Here is a 24,769-nt window from a genome sequence, read left to right on the forward strand (position 1 = left end):
CAATTGCCTGGTTGTCCAGCATCATTCTTGACCAGATGCGGTAGGACTACAGACCTTGGTTCTGACCCATTGATTATGGGACTGCATAGCTCTGTCAATAGCATGTTGTTTTTGGTGTTTAGCATGCAGGTAACCCTGTGTTGTTACTTCACTAGGTTTATATCTCATTCTAAGATATGCATAGTGCTGCTCCTGGCATGCTCTTCCACACTCCCCATTAAACTACAGTTAGTGTCCCAGCTTGTTGGCAACAGAATAGTGAGGGAAGGTTACAGATTGTGGTGGTGTAAAATTCTGCTGCCAGATCTGTCTTTAGTGTGTCCCAATTCTACGGCACGGAGCATGAGACTTGTCTTCACAAGGACTGTGCAGTGGCTGCTCCTCCCAATGCTATTATGACCAAATATGTCTGTGACAAGTAGATTGTTAAGAGTAAGGTCAAGTAGGTTGCTCCCTTGTGTTGGTTCCCCTCACCATCTTCTGCAGGCCCAGCTGGCATCAACGTCCTTTAGGGCTCATCCAGCTCAATCAGTGGTGATACTGCCAAGCTAAGCTAAAGTCCCATACCCAGAGTTTAATTTATGCCCTTGATTTTCCTCCAAGTGGTAGTCAACATGGAGCGTTACTAATTCATCAGTTGAAGAGGGGCAGTATGTGGTGATCAGTGGGAGGTTTCTTTGGTCTTGTTTTATCTGAATCCATGTGACATCAATCGGGTCCACATTCAAAGCTGAGGACTCCTAGTACCACTCCTACCTGATTATGCCCCCAAATCTGGTGGATCTATTCTGCCTGTGCGAAAAGCCAGGGATGGTGCTGGAGGACTCTGGGATGTTGATCGATAGATATAATTATGTGAGTGTGACTATAAGGCTGTTGCTTGGCTAGTTGTGGACAATTCTCCCAATTTGGGAACTAGTCCTCAAATATTAGGAGCAGGGTCAACTGGGCTGAGAGAATTTTTTTTTAAAGAATTCTTTTTAGAATCTTTGCCATAATTCATATGTTAAAAGTGATGGTTGAGTAACAGGCACCAGTCAGCTGTCATAACCATAATAGCTAACAAAAGGCTCTATCTTTTAAATCAATGTGTGGGGATTCATATCATGAGGTGTATTCTTAAAGGATCAAGAAACCATTCCTGAGAGTTATGCTTGCTTTCATTCATTACGAGGGTAAATTTTCGTCTTTACTGCTCCTGGTGCACATGCCGAGAATTCAGGCACATGAGGTTCTGCACCAGGAACACTAAAGAGCAAAATTTACGCATGGTATGTAGAGTAGAACAAATGAAAAAAAAATCCATTTAATAATAGTCTTTGCACATTCTCATGGGATAATGATTTTTCAACTGTGTAGAGAAAGTCATAAAACTTTGAAACAAATTTAGAGAGAGGAGCATCTAAAAAATACTAGTCCCACAATCAGAGTTAAGTTGCCTTCTGTTTCAACTTTCAACAATAGAAAGTTCTCAATTATTTGGTGAATGGCTCCCCCCTTTCACCCCATTTTCATTCCTGTAAGTAAGTTAAAAAAAAAAAAGTTATATTGATCTGTAATCTGCTAGTCGAGGCTTTCCAACTCTTATTACTTGCTCTGGTGAATAGTCTCGAAGAATAGACTGGAAGAACGGTCTCTTTGTTCTCTCTTACTCCGACTTATGATTGGTTTCTTTTTCAAATATAGTCAGCTATTTGCCTTATGAAGGTCAAGTTTACCTCCTTTTTCAAATCGCACCATTTCCCAAAAACCTCAGAATTCACTTGCATTGCACAATGCGGGTGAAAGCACAAACAATTATGAGAAGGTGACATTCAATTTTTTTAGTTCAACTTTGATTTTTTTTATTCTCTTCTGTATTTCGTACCACAATTTAGTTGACTATTTTTTGTCAACAATCTTTAAAAAAAGGCTTTGAAGCTCAGGCCGTGGTTTGTCTTAGTGCTCTTATGTAAAAGACCGTCATAGATTCGGCCACTGGTGAAAGGTTTTAACTTGTAAGACACTGTCCTCTTCAACTGAGAAATTTGTTCTCTTTCAGCAAATCCAACAATTCCAAGGAGAGGGGTAAGGATAAAAGAGAAAAAATAACCCAGCTATAAGCAGCTCTCGTTCAAAAGTTTCATCGCTATCTTGAGTCATAAATAATCAAAATGACCCTGACTGCAAGGCTCGTAATTCCCAATGGAGCAATCCCCGGTGGAGGGGAGTGGGAGTGGGGGGGTGGGGGAAGAGAAACATCATGAACTCCATATGGGATGATGAGTTATTTGCTCTGTTTCAATTTTAACATAACCACAATTGCCCATTAGTCCCCTCAGCCAAAAGAACCTTAAAATAAAAATAATTCTAAATGTGAATATCCATCTCCAATAGAATATATTTATCTCCATATCTTAAAATAATAATTACAAAATTGGTAATATCAAACACCTCACAACATAAGCAACATTTTAATGCCTAATTGCTCCAAAATTATTTCCTAAAATTTTAAATTGAACCACAATTGTAGAAATGCAGTAATCAATACAGAATGTTTAAACATTGAGCGTTTTGTATTGATCAATTTTAGAAGCGTGTATCAGCCTCACTTATGAAATCATTCGGACAGCTTATAGTCACACCGACAGTTACGACTCGATGCATTTTTAAAACTGAGAGTTGAATTTCAAGATCAACCCTTGCTGGCAAACTGTACAGAATAAGAGTCCTGTTGCATTAGCCACCTTACTATTGATAAGTGGAATGTTTGCTAAATATGAACATAAGAACATAAGAAATAGCAGGAGTAGGTCATTCGGCCCCTCGAGCCTGCTCCGCCATTCAGTAAGATCATGGCTGATCTTCTACCTCAACTCCACCTTCCTGCACTATCCCCATATCCCTTGATTCCCTTAATATCCAAAACTTTGTCTTGAATCTTTGTCAACGACTGAGCCTCCACAGCCCTCTGGGTGTAGATAAGTGGATCCCTGGAAATTACTTGATATGTTTTATGTTGTAAAATTTGGCAGTGTGAAAACTGATCTACAGTAGAGAGTAACAGGAGTCCTTTTGGAAAAGATTAACATCAGGTGGTGATTTATTACTTCGTTTATATGCTCGTAGCATTTTATGTGCTGACACCAGATACAGTTGCACAGCTGCAGAATTAGCTTGCATAGGTCACGCAGCCAAGTACGGTGACATTATCATCACCAAACATCATTGCTGCGGTAGAGCTGGCTGAGATTCATCAACCAAGCATTCACCAAATTTTCTGAGCTTTTGTGGTTAGGAAAAGCACAATTAGCTGCATTTTTTGGGTTGTGCACATTTAGGTGCTACTCCTAAATGCTTTTGATATTAAGGAATGAGTGTCACCATGACTAATTGTTTTAAAAATTATTTTTTCCATCTTTGATATACATACATGTGTGTGTTATATGCAAATACATAGACAGAGACTATCAATTTCCTGCACCATTGCTCACAGCAAGTCAGGACAGGAGCACTATTCCATATAATGCTCAGTATATTGTTCTACTGCTAACGGGATCTGTGTGTAACTAGACCAGTTTCTTTAAGGCCACAAGGTCATATTGGTGTAAACATGCACATCTCGAGGCCGACTACAAGATAATTACTCAGGCACAGCCTGTGGCAAATTAGAGGGTATTTACTGTTGCTGGGCTAGTTTCTCTCAAAACAGCAAGAAGCGACTTAGCTTATTTAAGAAAACTGTAGCATAGAAATTAGCACCTGGAGTGTGCAAGGCATGTTTGAAAACTTTTATATATGCTAGCAAATCTCCCATAGCATTGGTCATGACAAGTCAGCTAATAGGCTGTTTATAAAAAACAGCATTATACCATGTAATGCATAATTTGTTATTCTGCTAAGGTGGTGTTGTATCCCTTTAACAGCACAAGCCTAGAAATTGGTTTGCACTGTCAGACTGGTGCAAACCGGGCACAGAGAATGATCACTGCAGCGGAACAGGTAGGCCCAATATTGGATATTGGACCTCATTTACATGTTGCAGGCACCAACTGGGCATCTCCAAGCAGCTCGCTGGTGAAGAGGATTTCAATTTTGGGCCAGAGTCATCCGCAATGGCCCTCAGATAGGTGGGGGGAAAGCAATCGGGAGGGAGGGGATGACCGGGAGACAAAAAGGGAGAGAGGCAGCAATCAGGAGAGAGAGAGGGAGCAATCAGAAGAGGGAGTTGGGCAGCGATCAGGAGGGGGAAGGGGGCTGCAATCGAGAGAGGGAAGGGGGCGATCGGAAGGAGGGCAATCAAAAGGGGGCCGAGCAGAATCCAGCAACAGTCTTCAGAGCTGCAGTGGAGCTCAGAGGAGAAGTCCTGCTAAACCCGACTTCACATTCAGGTAAATATATTTTACAAACCTTATCGTTTTAGTGGCAGCTGCCAGCGGTCCCCTGAAGGACCCATTTAGACCACGTTTTACTGAATGCAGCCAGCCCGGGTTCAGGGCGTTCAGGCCAAACTAATTTGGTAAAATCCCTTATTTGCATATGCAAAGTTCCCAACATTGGTTTCAGGCATGGTTTCTGGACACCTCTCTTGATGCCTATACCAACATGGCAGGCGGAGCACTTCCAGTTCAGAATCACGTCGCCCACCAGATTGGATGCTTTTGCGCTCGTTTCACACCTGTAAAACGGGCACAGCCTCATCGAATTTCTAGGTCACAAAGTCTAATTGTTAATTAAATACAAGTTCAGGTCAATCACCATTTTATTGTTGTTTGATGATGTGCTTGTTAATTTCAGGCTTCCCGCTCAGAAGCATCTAACATTTTAAGATTAATTTACATCTGTAATGAAGTGGGACATCTGGAGAGCGACACACTGCTTGAATAGTGCCTACTGATATCATCAGGATACTGGCTTGGAAGAAGTATTAGGTGCGACAGTGTGAAGAGCTGAATTAATATCAGCGGAGATGGTCATTATCCCAGGTTGATCCAACTTCAAAAGTAATTCTTCCAAAGGCAATTCCTGACATTTCAGAGTCAGTATTCATTGTTGAGATCGTTTTTTAAATCAACAGATTAAATTCCTTGTAATATTTTAATTTGTAAGAATGAACAATTATGCTGATACTCCCTTGCGGGGGGCAGTGCTAAGACACATTAACAATCAGATGCTATTTATAAGGCTCTGTGGATCTGCCAATCTATCGTTTGCTGCAACCACACAGAAACCTCCAACTTTATTCAACGAGGACGCGACTGCTGCCCACGAAATAGTCACGCATGCGTAGTTCCAGTGGTTTTTTGTTTGTTCTCACCAGACCTCCCACAGATTAGTGAGAAAGGTGAGGGGTGGAAATTTCAGGGATTGTGAGGTGTGTAATGTGACTTGAAGGTGATGTTAGGATGTTGTCAGCTTGTGAGAATTTTAATCGTACTCTCACGGAGTGTGTTTATCGCTCTCAGCTCCTCGGTCTGTTGTGGTTGGAACATGCGGCTGGTGAACAGAATGCAGGCGCAGGTCCGTTGGGATTTAATTGGCTGGGAAAAGGATCATTAGAGAGAGAGATTAGAAAGAGTGCGGAGAGATAGAGAGAGGAGCGCTAGACAGAGAGACTGGGGAGGAAAATGAGAGGGAGGGTGGAGAAGGAACGCGAGAAGAGAGAGAGTGGCAGCGGTCTGATTAATTCATCAGAATGAACTGCTAAAACTTCCAGTACAATTTAATGAGGAAATGTGGCTCAAAGGTGATACTCGGATGTTGTCAGATTGTGAACGTTTTATTGTACTCTTGCCGAGTGTGCTGATCTCTATCGGCTCCTCTGTCTGTCATGGTGAACGTTACTGTTTCATATTTCGGACCTGACATTTATGTGCAGAATGTTTCTGCACAGCTTCCGGTTCGTTGGCAGCAGTCACTCCGATTTAATTATCTACAAACAATACAAAAAGAATGTGCACAGAGCAGCGATATTCTCCCGTATAAATCACATTTGTTATGCAGGAAACAAGATTGTCGATGTCACAAAAACTCCTACAATAGGGTGGTTCTGTTCACAAATCTCAGGTGATCAGGAGCTACTGGCTCAAATAATAGGCTGTAATGAACCCTGTGATGATAAGTATGATTCTGGAGTCCCCATGGCCAATACAAGTAAAGGTAATAGCAGAATTAACTCTTCTATTTTGCATCTGACACATGTTAAATGTTTGCACTGAGCATTGGTGCCGTTAGACAGGGTTCTATTATCGCAGGATCACTGGGCTATTTGAAGTAGAATCAAATGAGATTTGTAAAAACAGCACCATAACACTATGTTCCTGTTGTTGGCACTTGTCAAAACAAGTTAGTTTAGTTTTAAATTCCTATACCACTTTCCTGTGACAGCACCAATGAAAACCTTTGTCTACAAGCCTACAATGCACATCCCTGCACATACAAGACTACAAAAAGGTGAGTAGTAGCTGTGCACTAGGAATTGCCACGTGCACTGGAGTACCCGTCAGGGGTGCTACGCAACATGACGGACAGCGTGGAGGAACCTACTTCCAATGTGTGTGTAGTATGCAGGCATTGCATCAAGTCACTGCAGTCGGCCATGGAGCATGTGGTCACCTCTATGCAGACTGCATATCCAGGACTCTCGAGCACTAGTGATACCATCTCTCCAGGATGCACATACTGAAGCCAGGCTATGGGCTCCACCCTTTCCTCCAGTTTACTAAGTTTGAAGGAAAGTACTTCCAAGTTATGGCAGCACTATTACAGTCTGTTCCCCCTCAGACCAGTGGGAGTATTTGAGGCAATGCCCCATGCGAGTAGCAGTGAAATCATGAGAGGTGCCACTGCCACCCTCTCAGCCAGTGCCAGTGGACACCACAAAGTGTGGTAGCCAACACTGGTCATTCTAAGTCCTGAGCCAGTTGGGCTGGAAAGACTCAGATGATCAGGCAGCGTCTGTAGAGAGAGAAACAGAGTTAATGGGCTAGATTTTCAATCAGAAGTCGGGAAGGAGACGGGACTACAACTTTCGGGTTGTAGTTCCGCCTCCATCGAGATGCGGCCAATCCACGCGATTTTCACTTGATTGATCTTGTTGAGCCCACCCAGCAGGCTCAGCAGGCCAATTAAGGGCCACCCGGCAACAGGTGACGTCACAGACTGAAATTTCATCTGTCAAGATGTGTTGACAGATGAAATATCAGTGTTTCACAGCTGTTTGAAGCTGTCAAACACTGACAGTCTTACTTCTAACCTGAGTCCTTCTACGCAGACTCAGTTAGAAATCTCGCCGGCACTGAAAGCTGCAGGCTTTCACTTTTGACAGCTCGCGGCCATTCAGCTTTCAGTGTCGGCTGAATGATGGACTCCCGAAGCCTAGAGGAAGGAAGGCTGTAAAGGTAAGTACAGGTAATTTAAACTTCTTTACACACTTTAGACACACCAAACACACTTACCTTTGCACTCATGCACCCATCACTCACCTGAACACCGACATCTCGACCCCTCCAAGTCCTTCAACCCGACGGCCCGACGACTCTAACCTGGCGTGGTTTGGAGCCGTCGGGAATCCCACACGACACCCTTCAAAATAGGGATTAGGCTAAAAACTGCCTGTTAACTACCTGTTAACAGGCAGTTAATTGACACTAATCCCTTCCCGCCTCGGGTCGGCGGGTCCCAGTGCGGGGAGGGTACCGTCTCCTTTGAAACTTACATGGAGGCGGGTTTTGGGCGGGATGGTGTCGGGACCCCCGAATTCGGGATTTTAGCCCCCCTCACGCCTAAAAGCCCGCCTCACGGCACACTGAAAATCATTTCAGGTCGATGACCTTTCATCAGAACTGGAAAAAGTTAGAAATGTAATAGGTTCTAAGCGAGTACAGATGCAGGGTAAGGGAGGAGGAGAGGAAAGAACAAAAGGGAAGGTCTGTGATAGGGCGGAAGGCAGGAGTGATTAACTGACAAAAGGGATGATGGTGCGAGGCAAAAGCCCATCACCACCCCTTTTGCCTTGTAACATCATCCCTTTTGTTCTTTCCTCACTCTCTTTTTCCCTGCCCCTGCACTTGCTTAAAACCTGTTACATCTCTAACTTTTTCCAGTTCTGATGAAAGGTCATCGACCTGAAATGTTAACTCTGTTTCACTCTCCACAGATGCTTTATAAAGACAGCCAATCCTAATTATGTAGTTTTATGAAATGCTGCCTTAAATGCAGTAAATTATATGCAGATGAATGTTCCAGTGCCTTATATCGATCCTACTATTGATTGCATACTCAGGAGTATATTAACAAAGAGTATGAATGACTGTCTGATGTTAAGATGTCAGAATACCAAATTGCCCATCGCTAAACCAAATAATGTGCATCTTTGTTAAATAAAGCTGTTTCTACAATGATTTGAAAGAAATGTTGCAGAAATATCGTGGCTCATTCTTAGTCCATTATTATTATGTTGCAGGCCTATTTGAAACACATACTGGGCAACTGTCATTCTTTAAGTCAAAAAAAACACCTCCAAACATCACGAGTAGAGTATCTTTTTCTTGGGAAGAATATGCTGTAGTAAGGCTACAGGCCTATAAGTGGTTTGATTTTAATTTATCTTTTTGATAGTTAATGTATTATTATTTGTGACAAATATCATAGTTTGTCGAGTCACAATGTCAGTAATTCACTCCCCTGAATGCAGTGCTAGAATTCTCTCAAGGTTAAGACATGCTTTCTATGCAAAGTCATGCTTCTGTAGTGCTGAAGGATACAAACATATCATAATAAAGAACATGGGATTTAGTTTACTTTTGGTTTGACACACTGGCTGGTTTAAAGCCTTACCCTAGAGTTCTCTTCTTCTGAAATAACTCTACGTTGTAGTTACAGATGGCTTCACTGATGAAATTTTACAATGTTCAAGTTACAGTTACAAAACATGACATTTGAAATGTGTGAAATTTGATCTGTGATACATCTTAATTCTAAAGGTAGGAACCAGACTCCTTAAAACATTAACTTTCCTGCTAACCATAGTTAATGAAGAATTGAAAACACTATGGGTTTAAGCATGTAGCATTTTTGCTCCAGCTATGACAATGTGTGGTATTAGGTGATTAGTAGAGTGGTGAGGAAAGATGGCTCACAAAATTGTAACTGGTGACTACTGAATTCACTGAAAGGTGGTAATAATATCACTTTTGGGGATTGTTAATCATTTTTTTCATCATGGAAAAGATTTTGAGATTGAGTTATACTTAAAAGTTTGTTTTAAAGTAAAATATTTTTGTACAGATTTAAAGGGCGATGAAGGCAATGAGTATGGGCATTGAAGCCAGACAGGCTGGTCTGTGGAATTCACTACTGATACAATGAGAGTCAATTATCTCATCCCAGGCCGATTAGCCAGGATGGCCCCTTTGCATCTTGCGCATGGCTGCAGACGGCCTCTTTAAACTCAGCCACCATGGGGATAGAGGGCGTACCAGGGCATGGATGTGAGTTCTGTGCGGGGAGCAGGGGGGCGGGCTGTTGTGAATGTCGCACTGTTTTTAACTGCAGGGCTCCTTCATATTGTTTTATATCGGCTTCCCGCCCACAGGCAGCCTGACTGACAGGCTGGAGGCCTCTCGGGCGGGAAGCCTGCTTCACAAGGCCAAAGCCGAGGAGATCAGGTGGATCTGGTGGTGGGGCTCCAATCGCAAGGGGTGGGGGGCAGTCCTGATCATGGTGGGGGGGGGGGGGGGGTTGGGTCCAATGGCGGTCAGGGGTCCACTGGTGGTTGGGGGGGGGGTGGTGGGGGGGGGAAGAGGAGCAGATGGTGGAGGGGGGGGTTGATGGTGGTCGGGGGGGGTGTTGATGGTGGTCGGGGGGGGGGTCGATGGTGGTCGGGGGTGGGGTCGATGGTGGTCGGGGGTGGGGTCGATGGTGGTCGGGGGTGGGGTCGATGGAGTTCGGGGGGGGTCGATGGAGTTCGGGGGGGGGGTTGATGGTGGTCGGGGGGGGGGGGGGGGGGGTCTACAGAGCAGCAGTGATACCCGCCCTGCTGTATGCCTCAGAGACATGGACCATGTACACCAGGCACCTCAAAGCACTGGAGCGGTATCGTCAATGCTGCCTCCGCAAGATCTTGCAAATCCATTGGCAGGATAGGCGCACCAACGTCAGTGTTCTTGCTCAGGCCAACATCCCCAGCATCGAAGCTCTGACCACGCTCAATCAGCTCCGATGGACGGGTCACATTGTCCGCATGCCCGATACGAGACTCCCAAAACAAGCGCTCTACTTGGAGCTCCGGCACGGCAAGAGAGCCCCAGGTGGGCAGAGGAAATGCTTCAAGGATACCCTCAAAGCCTCCTTGAAAAAGTGTAACATCCCCACCGACACCTGGGAATCCCTGGCCCAAGACCGCTCAAAGTGGAGGAGTAGCATCTGGGAAGGCGCTGAACACCTCGAGTCTCTTCACCGGGAGCAAGTGGAAGCCAAGCGCAGGCAGCGCAAGGAGCGCACGTCAACCCAAGCACCCCACCCGCCCCTTCAACCACCGTCTGCCCCACTTGTGACAGAGACTGTAGGTCCCGCATTGGACTCATCAGTCACCTGCAAACTCATTTTTAATGTGGAAGCAAGTCATCCTCGGTTCCGAGGGACTGCCTAAGAAGAAGAAGAAGAAGAAGAAGAAGAAGATGATGGTGGTCGGGGGGCTTGATGGTGGTCAGGGGGGTTGATGGTGGTCGGGGGAGGGAGGGGGTCGATGGTGGTCGGGGGGGTTTGTTGGTGGTCGGGGGGGTTTGATGGTGGTCGGGGGGGTCGATGGTGGTCGGGTCGATGGTGGTCGGGGGGGGGGGGTCGATGGTGGTCGGGGGGGTCGATGGTGGTCGGGGGGGGTTTGATGGTGGTCGGGGGGGGGGGGGGGTTTGATTGTGGTCAGGGGGTGGTGGGCACGATAGTGGTTGTGGGTCGGGTGGTTCCGATGGCGGTCGGGGGGAGTCGATGGTGGTCGGGAGGGTTTGATGGTGGTCGGGGGAGGGGGGGGTTTGATTGTGGTCAGGGGGTGGTGGGCACGATAGTGGTTGTGGGTCGGGTGGTTCCGATGGTGGTCGGGTCGATGGTGGTCGGGGGAGGGGAGGTTTGATTGTGGTCAGGGGGTGGTAGGCACGATAGTGGTTGTGGGTCGGGTGGTTCCGATGGTGGTCAGGAGGAGCAGACAATTGTGGTGGGCGGAGGACGGGACAGTGGAAGAGAGTGGTTTCAGATTTTAACCTCTGACCCGACAGCCACCCACCTGTGTTTGGGAGCTAAGATTCAGCCTAAAGTGACACGAGACAGTCAAATTTGGAGTAAGAGACTCTGGCACACTGCCCCAGATCTGGTGCTGCTCCAATCGGAATGTTGTAATAAAAAAAGGACTGGGGGAAGGTTGCCAGTTGAACCTCTTGGTAGACATAGAAAAATGACCAAAATTGCTGCTTTGCTTCCCAAATCTCCAAAGCCTAATAATGCAGAAGGTAAACGCAAACATGAATTAGGGCACTTTAATTAAATCCATTATACCGCATGGCTGTCGACTATACTGCGTGCAGGAGCATGCGTTGACTCTCCTCTGCTACCTGTCGCACAGGGATTTAATATTCCAGCGCAGGGCAGATATTGGTGCTAAAAATCAATGCAACTGCTAACAATGATAAGCTGAACTAAGCTTTAAGATAATTCTCTTCTACTCAGGTTGTTCCAGGCTACCTGATATGCAAAGTTGATCAAATCACATAGTTAATGCAACTTGTATTTTTGCTGGTCATTTGAAGAGAATGCCAGATATCAGCAAGCTCTTTATCAAAGTGTTATTTTTTAACGTCTTGCATGAAACACTACCAACAGAGTACATGGTTTGTAATAGATCTTTCCCAACAATAAAAAACAGACTAGCAATTTGCCAAAAAAGAAGAAAATAAACAACAAATGAACGTTATTTTGCTTGAAAGCAGTCTGCATCCAGGCTACTTCCTTAATGTTTCACGTAGATTAAAAATGAGCAATTATTTTAATGATCCTGGAGTGAAGCCAGATGAAAGATTCCTGTTAACTGATGAATACTCTTGATACATCTGAACGAATATCAGGAAAGTAGTTCGAACAGCCCATTGTGATGGGCTCTAACAGGCATCAAGTATATTTTCAGGTGCATTGAAGAGAGACTTTACCAGTGGTAAACACCTTTTTTGCCCACATTCTAGAGCTAGTAAATTTAGCAGATCTTTGCGATTGCTACATAGAATGGATATAATTATTTTTTTTTAGTGTTCTTAACCACTCATTACATGGAAGATCAGCTATTTGTGGGTCTTAAATTTAGGTACATCTTGCTAAAACTAGTAGCTTCCTTCGCGAGATCAATTTTGAGAAAACAGTCCTCAATCTTTTCTGTGGATTTTGAACACCAAACTAAAAGGGTTGCCTCACCTGTTTGGCCAGGGGGAGGAGTGCCAGTCGAACCTCGTGGCAGACATATAAAAACGGTTAAAACTGCAGCTTTGTTTCCTGAGCAAGGCTCCACAGCAATAGGTTTGGGGGCTCCCTGTAAAACATGAAACAACACTTTATTTAAAACCAAAGCTATCAAATGACAATCGCCTAGTAACTATACTGTGGTACAGTACAGTATATTGCATCTTCCTCATTATCACCGCACAAAAATTTATAATACTATCCTGGCCACAGCATTACCCAAGCTTGCAGGGAGACAGAGGAAAGGGAAGCAAGGATAGAAGCAAAAGACAGGAAGGAGAAAAGCTAAAGTGGAAGGCAGAGAAATCAAGGCTGTAAATCAAACAGGGGCACAGTAAATAATAATTCTAAAAAAACAAGCCAGAAGGCTTTGTGTCTTAATGCGAGGAGAATTCGTAATAAGGTGGATGAATTAGCTGCACAAATGGATGTAAACGGATATGATATAATTGGGATTACGGAGACATGGCTTCAGGGTGACCAAGGCTGGGAATTCAACATCCAGGGGTATTCAATATTCAGGAAGGACAGGCAAAAAGGAAAAGGAGGTACGGTAGCATTGCTGGTGAAAGAGGAGATTCACACAATAGTAAGGAAGGATATTAGCTCTGATGATGTGGAATCTGTATGGACAGAGCTGAGAAATACCAAGGGGCAGAAAACATTAGTGGGAGTTGTATACAGACCCCCAAACAGTAATGCGGAGGTTGGGGATGGCATTAAACGGGAAATTAGAGATGCGTGCAATAAGGGCACAGCAGTTATCATGGGTGACTTCAATCTACATATAAATTGGGCTAACCAAATTAGTAACAATAATGTGGAGGAGGAATTCCTAGAGTGTAGGCAATCTAGCGATCAGGCCATCTTAGACTGGGTATTATGTAATGAGAAAGGATTAATTAGCAATTTTGTTGTGCGAAGCCCCTTGGGGAGGAGCGATCATAATATGATAGAATTCTTCATTAAGATGGAGAGTGAAGTAGTTGACTCAGCGACTAGGGTCTTGAATTTAAATAAAGGAATCTATGATGGTATGAGGCGTGAGTTGGCTAGGATGGATTGGGGAGTGCTACTTAAAGGTTTGATGGTGGATAGGCAATGGCAAACATTTAAAGATCACATGGATGAAGTACAGAATTTGTTCATCCCTGTTTGGCATAAAAATAAAACAAAAAAGGTGACTCAACCATGGTTAACAAGGGAAATTAGGGATAGCATAAGATCCAAGGAGAGGACATATAAATTGGCCAGAAAAAGCAGCAAACCTGAGGATTGGAAGCAGTTTAGGATTCAGCAAAGGAGGACAAAGGGATTAATTAAGAGCGGGAAAATAGAGTATGAGAGCAAGCTTTCAGGGAACATAAAAACTGACTGTAAAAGCTTTTATAGATATGTGAAGAGAAAAAGATTGGTGAAGTCAAGCGTAGGTCCCTTGTAGTCAGAATCAGGGGAATTTATAATGGGGAACAAAGAAATGGCAGACCTATTGTCATAAATCGCAACTTCTACAAGAAGTAACTCAGGAAGTACTACAGAACGGCCAGCTGAGGGCACCGTCCGAGGAGTATAAATACTTGGGCGTGGGCCCACCTTGGCCAGAGACAATCTGGAAACAGGAGCGAGTGACTACTAACTAGACCTCCATGTTTTGTTACAAGTCGATTAAAGCCATGCTTTATGTACAACCAAGTGCGTAGTGAGTCTTTATTACGTCACCAATTAAATACATACTTTGGTTCTGTCTTCACAAAGGAGGACACAAATAACCTCCCAGAGATGTCAGGGAACATAGGGTCTAATGAGAGGGAGGAATTGAATGAAATCAGTATTTTTAAGGAAATGGTGTTAGGGAAATTGACGGGGTTGAAGGCTGATAAATCCCCAGGGACTGATATTCTACATCCTAAGGTACTTAAGGAAGTGGCCCTAGAAATAGCAGATGCATTGCTGGTCATCTTACAAAATTCTAGAGATTCTGGAACAGTTCCCCTGGATTGGAGGGTAGCTAATGTAACCCCACTATTTAAAAAAGGTGGTAGAGAGAAAACGGGGAATTATAGACCGGTAAGCCTGACATCGGTAGTGGGGAAAATGCTAGAGTCCATTATAATAAAAGATGTAATAGCAGAGCACTTGGAAAACAGTGACAGGATCGGACAAAGTCAACATGGATTTACAAAAGGTAAATCATGCTTCATTAATCTACTGGAATTTTTTGAGGATGTAACTGGTAGAATAGATAAGGGAGAACCAGTGGATGTGGTGTATTAGGACTTTCAGAAGGCTTTCAATAAGGTCCCGAATAAGAGATTGGCATGCAAAGTTAAAGCACATGGGATTGGGGGTAAGATACTGACTTGGATAAAGAACTGGTTGACAGACAGGAAGCAAAGAGTTGGAATAAACGGGTCTTTTTCCGAGTGGCAGGCAGTGACTAGTGGGGTACCGCAGGGATCGGTGCTAGGACCCCAGCTATTCGCAATATATATTAATGATCTAGACGAGGGAACTAGATGTAATATCTCCAAGTTTGCAGACGACACAAAGCTGGGTGGGCGCGTGTGCTGTGAGGAGGATGCAGAGAAACTCCAGTATGATTTGGACAGGTTGGGTGATTGGGCAGATGCATGGCAGATGCAGTATAATGTGGGTAAATGTGAGGTTATCCACTTTGATGGCAAAAACAGGAAGACAGATTATTACCTGAACGGCAATAGATGGGGAAAAGGGGAAGTGCAACGAGACCTGGGTGTCCTTGTGCACCAGTCGCTGAAGGTAAGCATGCAGGTGCAGCAGGCGGTTAAGAAGGCAAATGGTATGTTGGCCTTCATAGCAAGAGGATTCGTGTACAGGAGCAAGGATGTCTTGCTGCAGTTGTACAGGGCCTTGGTGATACCACACTTTGAGTATTGTGTGCAGTTTTGGTCGCCTTATCTGAGGACAGATGTTCTCGTCATGGAGGGAGTGCAGCGAAGATTTACCAGACTGATATCTGGGATGGCAGGAATGACGTATGAAGAGAGATTGGGTTCATTAGGCTTATATTCGCTAGAGTTTAGAAGAATGAGAGGGGATCTCATTGAAACTTTTAAAATTCTAACAGGACTAGACAGGCTAGATGCAGGAAGGGTGGTCCTGATGGCAGGGGAGTCCAGAACCAGGGGTCACAGTCTCACAGTCTAAGGATAAGGGGTAAGCCATTTAGGACTGAGATGAGGAGGAATTTCTTCACCCAGAGAGTGGTGATCCTTTGGAATTCTCTACCACAGAAGGCAGTTGAGGCCAATTCATTAAATATATTCAAGAAGGAGTTAGATATATTTCTTAAGGCTAAAGGGATCAAGGGATATGGGGAGAAAGCAGGGACAGGGTACTGAATTTGGATTAACAGCCATGATCTCATTAAATAGCAGAACAGGCTCGAGGGGCTGAATGGCCAACACCTGCTCCTATCTTCTATGTTTCTATGCAGTGTGAGTGGAACTACAGAAGAACTAAAGCAGAACAAAACTTAGTTTATTTAATTTCAGTTTTATACCTATGCAGACATTTACAAGTTTTCAGGCACAAATAAAGTGTCAATGCAACTCAATATTTCACACAAATCATGGAAATTGTGACATCTGAAAACTATTTCAAATACATTTAATAAACTGACGAAAACATTAATGCACAGTTCAAAAGATATTATTTAGATAGCGGTGATGATTTCAGTTGCAGGTTTTAACTGATGAGGTGATTTGTTTATGAAATGCTCGGGTGCACAGTGAAACAGATGACTGGGGTCAAGGATAATCACCACAGTCAGGTACCTTTTCAACTTTAAGCGGATTGTCTCATTTATCCATCACTAGTATAACCAGGAATATTTTTTTAAAATCACAAAATGATCTAGAAGCATTAATTGATGCAAAGTGCCATCCAAATGGAATTCACTACAGTGATGACAGTCAATTATTGTGAATTTAAACACAGGGTTACTTTATTACACCTACATTTCAACTGATCATTATTTAGAATTCCAAAGACACTAACAAGAACAACAGATAGGATGGGTTAATATTCAAGATATTAGCCTGCCTGCTGTGTATTTCCATCATTGCCTGTTTTTATATTTGAACAAAGTAGAAACTGTTCAGCTTTATGCTTAGTTCATTTTATTGATAAAACAATAACTTTTCAAGCATGTGGTTTACGTTGGTGCACCAAGGTTCTGTCCTATTTTCTGTCCTTTCAACTGCACTCTCCTAAGAGTTATAGCAAGGAACGAGGGATTTGAGCCCCTATATGATTTACATAATAATATTAAGAATTTTAGGAACAAGAAAGGACCATTACACTCAAGTAACCATCTCTTTAGACTGATCTTAACCTTAACTGCCTACTTTCTCACCATCTCTCTCCAGAAATACATTTAGTTACCTCTTGAACATATGTACTGTTCAGTTCAATGGCCTTCCCTAGTGGCATATTCCACAAGTCCTTTAACCATTGTGTAAAAGCCCCAGGACATCGCTGCAGGAGTTCCGCAGAGCAGTGTCCTAGGCCCAACTATCTTCAGCTGCTTCATCAATGACCTTCCCTCAAACGTAAGGTCAGAAATGGGGATGTTCGCTGATGACTGCACAGTGTTCAGCACCATTCACAACTCCTCAGATAACGAAGCAGCGCATGCAGCAAGACCTGGACGACGTTCAGGCTTGGGCTGATAAGTGGCAGGTAACAATTCGTGCCACACAAGTGCCAGGCAATGACAATCTCCAACAAGCGAGGGTCTAACCACCGCCCCTTGGCATTCAACGGCATTACCATCACCGAATCCCGCACCATCAATATCCTTGGGGGGGTCACCATTGACCAGAAACTTAACTGGACCAGCCACATAAATACTGTGGCTACAAGAGCAGGTCAGAGGTGAGGTATTCTGCGGCAAGTGTCTCGCATTCTGACTCCCCAAAGCCTTTCCACTATCTACAAGGCACAAGTCAGGAGTATGATGGAATACTCTCCACTTGCCTGGATGAGTGCAGCTCCAACAACACTCAAGAAGCTCGACATCATCCAGGACAAAGCAGCCCGCTTGATTGACACCCCATTCACCACCTTAAACATTCACTCCCTCCACCACTGGCATACCGTGGCCGCAGTGTGTACCATCTACAAATCTACAAGATGCACTGCAGCAACTCGCCAAGGATTCTTCAGCAGCCCCGCCCAAACCCGTGACCTCTTCCACCTGGAAGGACAAGGGCAGCAGACGCTTGGGAACACCACCACCTCCAAGTCACACACCATCCTGACTTGGAAGTATATCGCTGTTCCTTCATCGTCGCTAGGTCAAAATTCTGGAACTCCCTCCCTAACAGCACTGTGGGAGTACCTTCACCACACGGACTGCAGCGGTTCAAGAAGACGGATCACCACCACTTTCTTGAGGGAAATTATGGATGGGCAATAAATGCTGGCCTTGCCAGCGACGCCCACATTCCATGAACAAAAAAAATTGTATTTGACTTTCCTTCTTACTTTTCACTTCCTAATGATTAACTTGCGCCTCCTGTTACTTGATTCCTTTGTCACAGTGAACAATCTGTGAAGATTATCTTTGTCAATCCCCTTGTTAATATTAATAACTTCAAATAGGTCACCTCAATGTCTCTCCTATTCCAAAGAGAACAAGACAAACTTCTCAACCATTCCTTATAATGTAGGTCCTCCATACCTTTCCACTCTCCCATGGGTATTAATATCCTTATGATTAGGTATTCAAACTATACACAATATTTCAGATGGCAAAAAGCAAAATAATGCAGATGTTGGAAATCTGAAACAGAGAACTGTGGAATTGCTTAGTAGGTCAAGAGCATCTGTGCTTGGAACAGACAAGTTGACGGTTTGAGTGTGGACCCTTTGTTAAAACTGTTTTGACAAATGGTTCCTAGCTGAAACGTCAATTATCTGTTTTTTGCGTGTCCCAGATGGAGTCTGACTGACCCTGAAAGGGTAACAATACAATACAACCCATCTTGTTTTTGGGCTCCTTGCTCTTATATTAGTTCTTTGACTTTAAAAAGTAAAATAGTAAATTATAGAGAAGCCTGTACAAATGAACCCTCCCCAAAAATGGACACCTGCAAAACACGGACACTTATTGAGAGACTCAAATAACGTACATGGCAAAATATACAAGAGGCACTCTGAAACCACAGACACTCGCAAATTATAAACTGCCGACAGTCTTCAATGTACGAAGCCCTTTTACAACTTAAAAGGCGGGACACACAGATCAGTGAGAGGTGGCAGCGGGTTTTGTGAAAGAAACGGCTTTTGTGGAATGAGGAGTTCTTCACCCAGCATCCATAGTGGCAGAGAAAACGCTCTGTCTCTGGGATTGAATGCTTACACGGCACTCGCTCAATGCTGAGGAAAGAATTCGCCATTCCACTGAATTTTATTTTACCATATATACAATTATTAGTTTGAAAATAAGGACACCTGCATAAAAAGGACAGCTGATGCCACTCCCTAAGGTATCTGTAATTTAAAAGACTTCCATTTATTTAGCACCTTTCACTACTTCAGGACGCTCCAAAGCGAATGAAGTACAGCCAATGAAGTGGAAACGCGGCAGCCAATTTGCGCACAGTAAGCTCCCACAAACAGGAACGTGATAATGACCAGATAATCTGTTTTAGTCGTCGTCGTATGTGTCTTCACACTGTTCCCTTTAGGGAACTGCATGAAGTGGTGGAAGGATTTCTGGCCGCGATTAACGCTCCTTCCGTGACCGTAACCATCTTCGTACCAGCCATTAGGGTGGTTAGTCCTATGGCGGGAGGGTTTTATGGGCTTCCACAACCCATACGAGGGGGGGGCCACCCACACACGCAAGTATCCCGCTGGATGTCAACCCAGAATTTAGAGCCGGAGCTCCGACTCCACTTGCCGGGACTGTCTGGAGCAGGGTTCGAAACCCTACGCCTTCTGGCCCAGCGGCGGGGATGCTACCGCTACACCAAAGGCCCACTCCCATCTGTTTTAGTAATGTTGATTGAGGGATAAATATTGGCCAAGACACTGGGGATAACTCCCCTGCTCCTCTTCGACATAGTGCCATGGGATCTTTTACGTCCACCTTAGAAAGCAGATGGGGCCTTGGTTTAACATTTCATCCGAAAGACAGCACCTCAGACAGTGCAGTACTCCCTCAGTCTAGATTTCTGTGGGACTTGACCCCACAACCTTGTGACTCAGAGGCGAGTGTGCTACCAACTGAGCTATGGCTGACACAAATTTCACTGTAGTTGTATTATGGCACCAAACTGGTTATAAAGTAACAGAAAATGTTTTGGTATTTGGAAACTATGACGATACTATATTGATTATAATATAAAGCAGAATGACAACGTGGGGATGATTTTTTAAATTATTATTGAGAAATCAAGATCTATAGTGCAAAAAACCATCAATATTGAAAAAGATTAGAAAGATGAGCTAAATCAATTAATGATAGTTAGATAACATCAAGCTCCAGTTTAAGAAAAACTTTTGGGATGTAGGAGGAAGGAAAGATTGAAGGTGATATGGAGTTCATAGTTTTGAGGTCTCAGAGAAAAATGGCCATCTGAAAAGTAATAAAGATACTGAGATATAAATCAGTATAACATTTGTCACCTAACTGGATTAATAAATGTGACTCGTGCAGTAGACCTTGAAATTTATTGCATTTTATAAATCTGAGAAAACTGCTCTTCCTCCTCATTCCCTAACTTAGGGTATATTTTTCAAGTAGGATTAAGGTCCCTTGTAATTATTCATATATTTTTTTTTAAGGAATTCCAGAGTTGAGAAGGTATTGCTACAAAATAAACTGGCTGTAAGTCTCAGGACAAGTGTGTGTATGTGGGGTTGGGTGGGGGCGGGGGGGAATAGCTAGAAGTTCATGGTAAGAAACAATAGCGCTGAAATTGTGATACATCTCTGAAATACTACGTCCCTGAACAATGTCAGCTGGTATCAGGAGTTTAGTGTAGTGTACGTTAGGGTATAACTATAGCTAACACTCTGCTCCTGCAGGCGAGTTCCTTTTATAGCTATCTTTAAAAGTAGACCTGGTGGACACTATGTTCTCCTTAATTAGAGGAATGTCTGTAGCAGAACAGTTTCACAGTGAAAAACTTCTGGTTATGTTTGAAATCAGAATGCTGCAGCAAGCAGGGGAGATGACAATCCGCCATAATGTTTAAAGATGCTGAGAAAATCTCATGGCCTGCTGAGCAAGCTTCTGCCTGTTAAGTGGAAACGATAGTTAAGGGTTTCCAGCCGCTCTGTATCTTTCTGACAGAATCAGAGTTAGAACAAAGTGCCTCCTCATAAGTAACAGAAACTAAGAGCTCGAAAAAGAGGTGATTTATTAAAAGAGGCGCAGGATTCTTTGGGATTGTCACAAAAAAGGCAGCCGCTGACAACACAGTGCAATGGAATCCTTTGAGGTGGCACTTGGGAATTCTCCCGATTTCCCATATGGTCAATCCAGACCTTAAAAGGCAATAGTAACGTTATAGGAACTGGAGGTATGCTGGACTTCAGAAGAGAAAACCATGGGATGTGAAGGTCTTTTCAAAGCACTGCAGTGTTCAGAATGTACAATCAGCAAGATCCCAAACATCTGAGTTGTGCAAGAATGTGTGAAGGCTTAATTCAAAAGCTGAACGCCAAATAACCCCATTAAAATTCCAATTTGTGAATATGAATTTGGGTCCTTTCTAACTGAAAGGTCGGCTGTCCTCTTCGGCTGCATTCCAGGTTTCTACCTTTTTGAAGCAGGCGACTTTCAATGTGTTAGTTCAAATGCCACACTGGACCAGCCTTCCTGGCTTCATGCTGAGGATGTGATTACTGGTTTTTGCCCGTGACAAGCATGTAGTTTAATAGCTCTCGGGAGCCGTTTACCTGAGAAGGTTCATTTATCAAGACAAGCCATTGAAGGCAATAGTCAGTTCTGCTTTCCACAGGATACTTTGACAAATTGAGTGGTATGTAAAGATGTAATTATAATGGTACCGAGATTCCATTTATTACTGTAATTATTCTAGCATTTTAAAGTATTTCCTAGTTATTTTGAAGTTGTTAAAGCACTTATTGTTTTATGGTCAGATGTCAATTGCCTTACTGTAAGCTCATATTAATAGGCCAAGTTGTCAAGTATTATCAAGATCTAAAAGCATAAAAGCCACTGTATTATATCCCAGAATTTAGGACTTTATTTTACTGGATTAACATTAGCAGCTCAAATTAACATATTATTCTTTTGAAGTGTAATAATCTAATAATTACATTAAGATTTATAGTGATTGGTGCATATGCCTTACTATTTTCCTATAGACTGAACCTACCATATCTGTGTACTCTAACCCTCCACAGATAGCGGTTAAGAGCAATCCCATTGTACCTATCTCTACTGTCTTTTATTTCAGAGATTCTTAGGAACATTAGAAACAGGAGTCGGCCATTCAGCCCCTCAAGCCTACTCTACCATTCAGTTAAATCATGGCCGATCTGCATCTCGACTCGCCTTTGCTCCATATCCCTTGATACTCTTACCTAACAAAACTCTTATCTAGCTCAGTCGTGAAAGCTCCAATTGTTGGAGCAATCTCAACCTTTTTAGGGGAGAGTTCCAGATATCGACTATCCTTTGTGTCAAAAAGTGCTTCCTGATTTCAAGCCTAAATAGCCCAGCTCTAATTTCAAGATTCTGTCCCCTTGTACTTGATTCCCCCCCAGAGAAAATATCTTCTCCAGATCTTCCCTTCAAATCCTTTTAGTATTTTAAACACCTTGATCAGGTCACCCGACAATCTTCTACGCTCAAGGGAATACAAGTCAAATTTATGCAATCTGTCCTCATAATTTACCCCTCAAAGCTCCTTCTTCTCACCTAGGATAGGAGAAATAGGTGATAATGTAACTAATTAACTTAGAGTATTCTTCATTTCTTTACTGTATAGTTTTTTATGTTGATCATCAGCAGTCACATAAAGTCAGAGTACATTCCAGCCATTTTAAGAAATGATGTATTGAATGATGTCCACATTTGCCCAAGATGAAAGTTTTAACATAGAGCTGCCACAGGCGTGTAATTTAGAGACAATGTGATGCGCCATCAATTACTCAAAAGACTGAGGTTAAGCGAGTAACAACCAGGCTTTTATTAACTAAAGAATGAAGGTCTAGTCTCGAGTGGTCGACCCGTCCAGAATACTAAGGGACTGGGAGGTAGTCACTTATATACCTGGAATAGTGGGAGGAGTCAGCCGAGGCATGTCCAGACCTGTACCTAGTGGAATACACATACACATACAGACAGGTATAACAGTGGTTTACCACACAATGATAATTGCCAAAATGCAAATATTTAGGACAACATCTTCCCGACCCCACCAATAGCGGTTCTGAGAATCTGTCGACATTAAAAACAGTGACATCTAAACTCAATATTTCAAATATGAAGGTCGAACATATAACTAAAAATCATTATGTTATTAATTCTTAAATGATTTCTTGTGCTTCACAAAGACTAGCATTAACAATTATCAGATGCCCTTGGGTTATCACTTAATACAATTTCTGAAAGTATCTTTCTGGAAGTTATTCTGCTGCATCATAAAAACTTTCTGGAGGTTGGTGATTTATAGCACTCTTCTTTTCCATTAACCTACAATAAAACACCAACATTTTTTGTCTAGTGTTGTAAATAGTTTTGATTTACTGAACAATTGAGTTGAATTGGGGTTGGATCACCTGAAGTTAGTCTGTGCAGTTATAATCCTCCTAATATTTGTAAGTTAAACTGGTCATCTCATAGACTGGAGCTTTTGATTTCATCACCATGTAAATGTGATGTTATTGAAAGGGGAGCATCAAAAGTTATATATTTATTCCCTCATCCCTTAAAACCTGTGAATGTGTGAAAAGAAAGGCAAGGAAAGGCCAGCAGTCTCAGGAAGCCTGCCCCATGCCGACACATACACCATATCCCTTATCCATGCAATCTCCTGGGATAGGCAAAAAACTATGGCCAAATCAAGAACAAAATTGTTACCAGTTTTGTCGAGTGCTATGAGATTCCTGGAGATCTACAAAATACCGATTTGAATTTATTACCATTCTGCGGAATTAAAATTGGGATTGGAAAGGATGTTGATCTTGTAGCCACAGTAATTATGTGGCTGCTGTAGGGGGTTTCTCTTGCTTGCTCTGGTCTCCTGCCAGGCTTCTTGCAATAATTACCCATGAGTGGTTCGATCCACTCGCCCCTACGGTTCTAGACCTTGGACTTAGGTGCAGGGAGCTGTAGTGCAGAAAAACTCAATAGACCAGGTCGAATAGCACGAAATGGATGCCTTTATTGAACAGTTTGCAGCATTATAAAATACATGTCATATGCACAGATTAAAGCAACTACAAGCATGCACACATCTATAAACTTAACTCTATAGAAATGGGGAACACACGGCACATCGTGAAAGGGGTAACACATTACAATTACCCTTAACCCCCTCCCCTAAACCTAACTAAGTTTCGATTTGAGGGACTCGGGATTATGCTCACCACTTTAAGAATTGCGAAAAAGGCTTTGCAGCCTTTCGACACAGCTTTCCGTCGTCACGTGGGTTTGGAAGCTTCTGGCGCAGCTTGTTTTCCTCTTGGTTCTCCTGCGATGGAGGCAGCCGATACAGCCTTGGTGAGCGCTCACCACGGATGGATCCGTTACCGATGTGATGTTGAAGAACTGGATGCACACTCCGGGACCTGAGTGTCTTCTTCTCCGGCCTGGGTCGTCGATGATCTCCCGACAAAAGTACCCGGGCCTCCCTCGTCATCTTCCCGTCGTGGCCGGGCCTTGCCTGGCCGAGCTGGCTTCCAAGCCGAATTCTTCTCGTCGTCTTCTCGTCGTGGCCGGGCCTTGTCGGGCCGAGCCTCCCAAAGTCGCGGAACGCACGGCTGAACGCCCCGCTGGACACCGTTTACCAAACCACGAACCGAACACGTTCTGAACCGAAGTACCGATGGACTTTACTCAATTCACAGTTATATTTTTTTTGGAACATTCTTATCTCCCGCCAAATCATAGTCCTGTCTTTGTAATAATTTTGGCGGGCAGAACTCTCTGCAGGGGTGTTTTGTCTTCATAACGGGAGTCGGTGATAGCTTAACTGGCCTTCCTGGGCCGATAATGTCTTTGCTTTGTTACCGTAACTTGGTTTGTATATTGATCGGTCTGGAG

General features: G+C 43.4%; 1 protein-coding gene across 3 annotated transcripts in view; it reads right to left on the bottom strand.

The window, feature by feature from the left end:
* Positions 1 to 24,769, bottom strand: part of atrnl1b (attractin-like 1b) — a 930,295-nt gene that overhangs the window by 62,696 nt on the left and 842,830 nt on the right. For 2 of the 3 annotated variants that reach the window (XM_085994422.1, XM_085994421.1), the window contains exon 28: positions 12,433 to 12,547. The exons of the other annotated variant lie outside the window; for it this stretch is intronic. In XM_085994422.1, coding sequence (XP_085850548.1) covers positions 12,433 to 12,547 — 115 coding nt within the window. The remainder of the gene's footprint in view (positions 1 to 12,432; positions 12,548 to 24,769) is intronic. 3 annotated transcript variants of the gene reach the window in all.

The sequence above is a fragment of the Somniosus microcephalus genome, chromosome 8, assembly GCF_052327205.1.
Source record: "Somniosus microcephalus isolate GS21.2 chromosome 8, FLI_Smic_1.0, whole genome shotgun sequence".
NCBI classification, from domain to species: domain Eukaryota; kingdom Metazoa; phylum Chordata; class Chondrichthyes; order Squaliformes; family Somniosidae; genus Somniosus; species Somniosus microcephalus.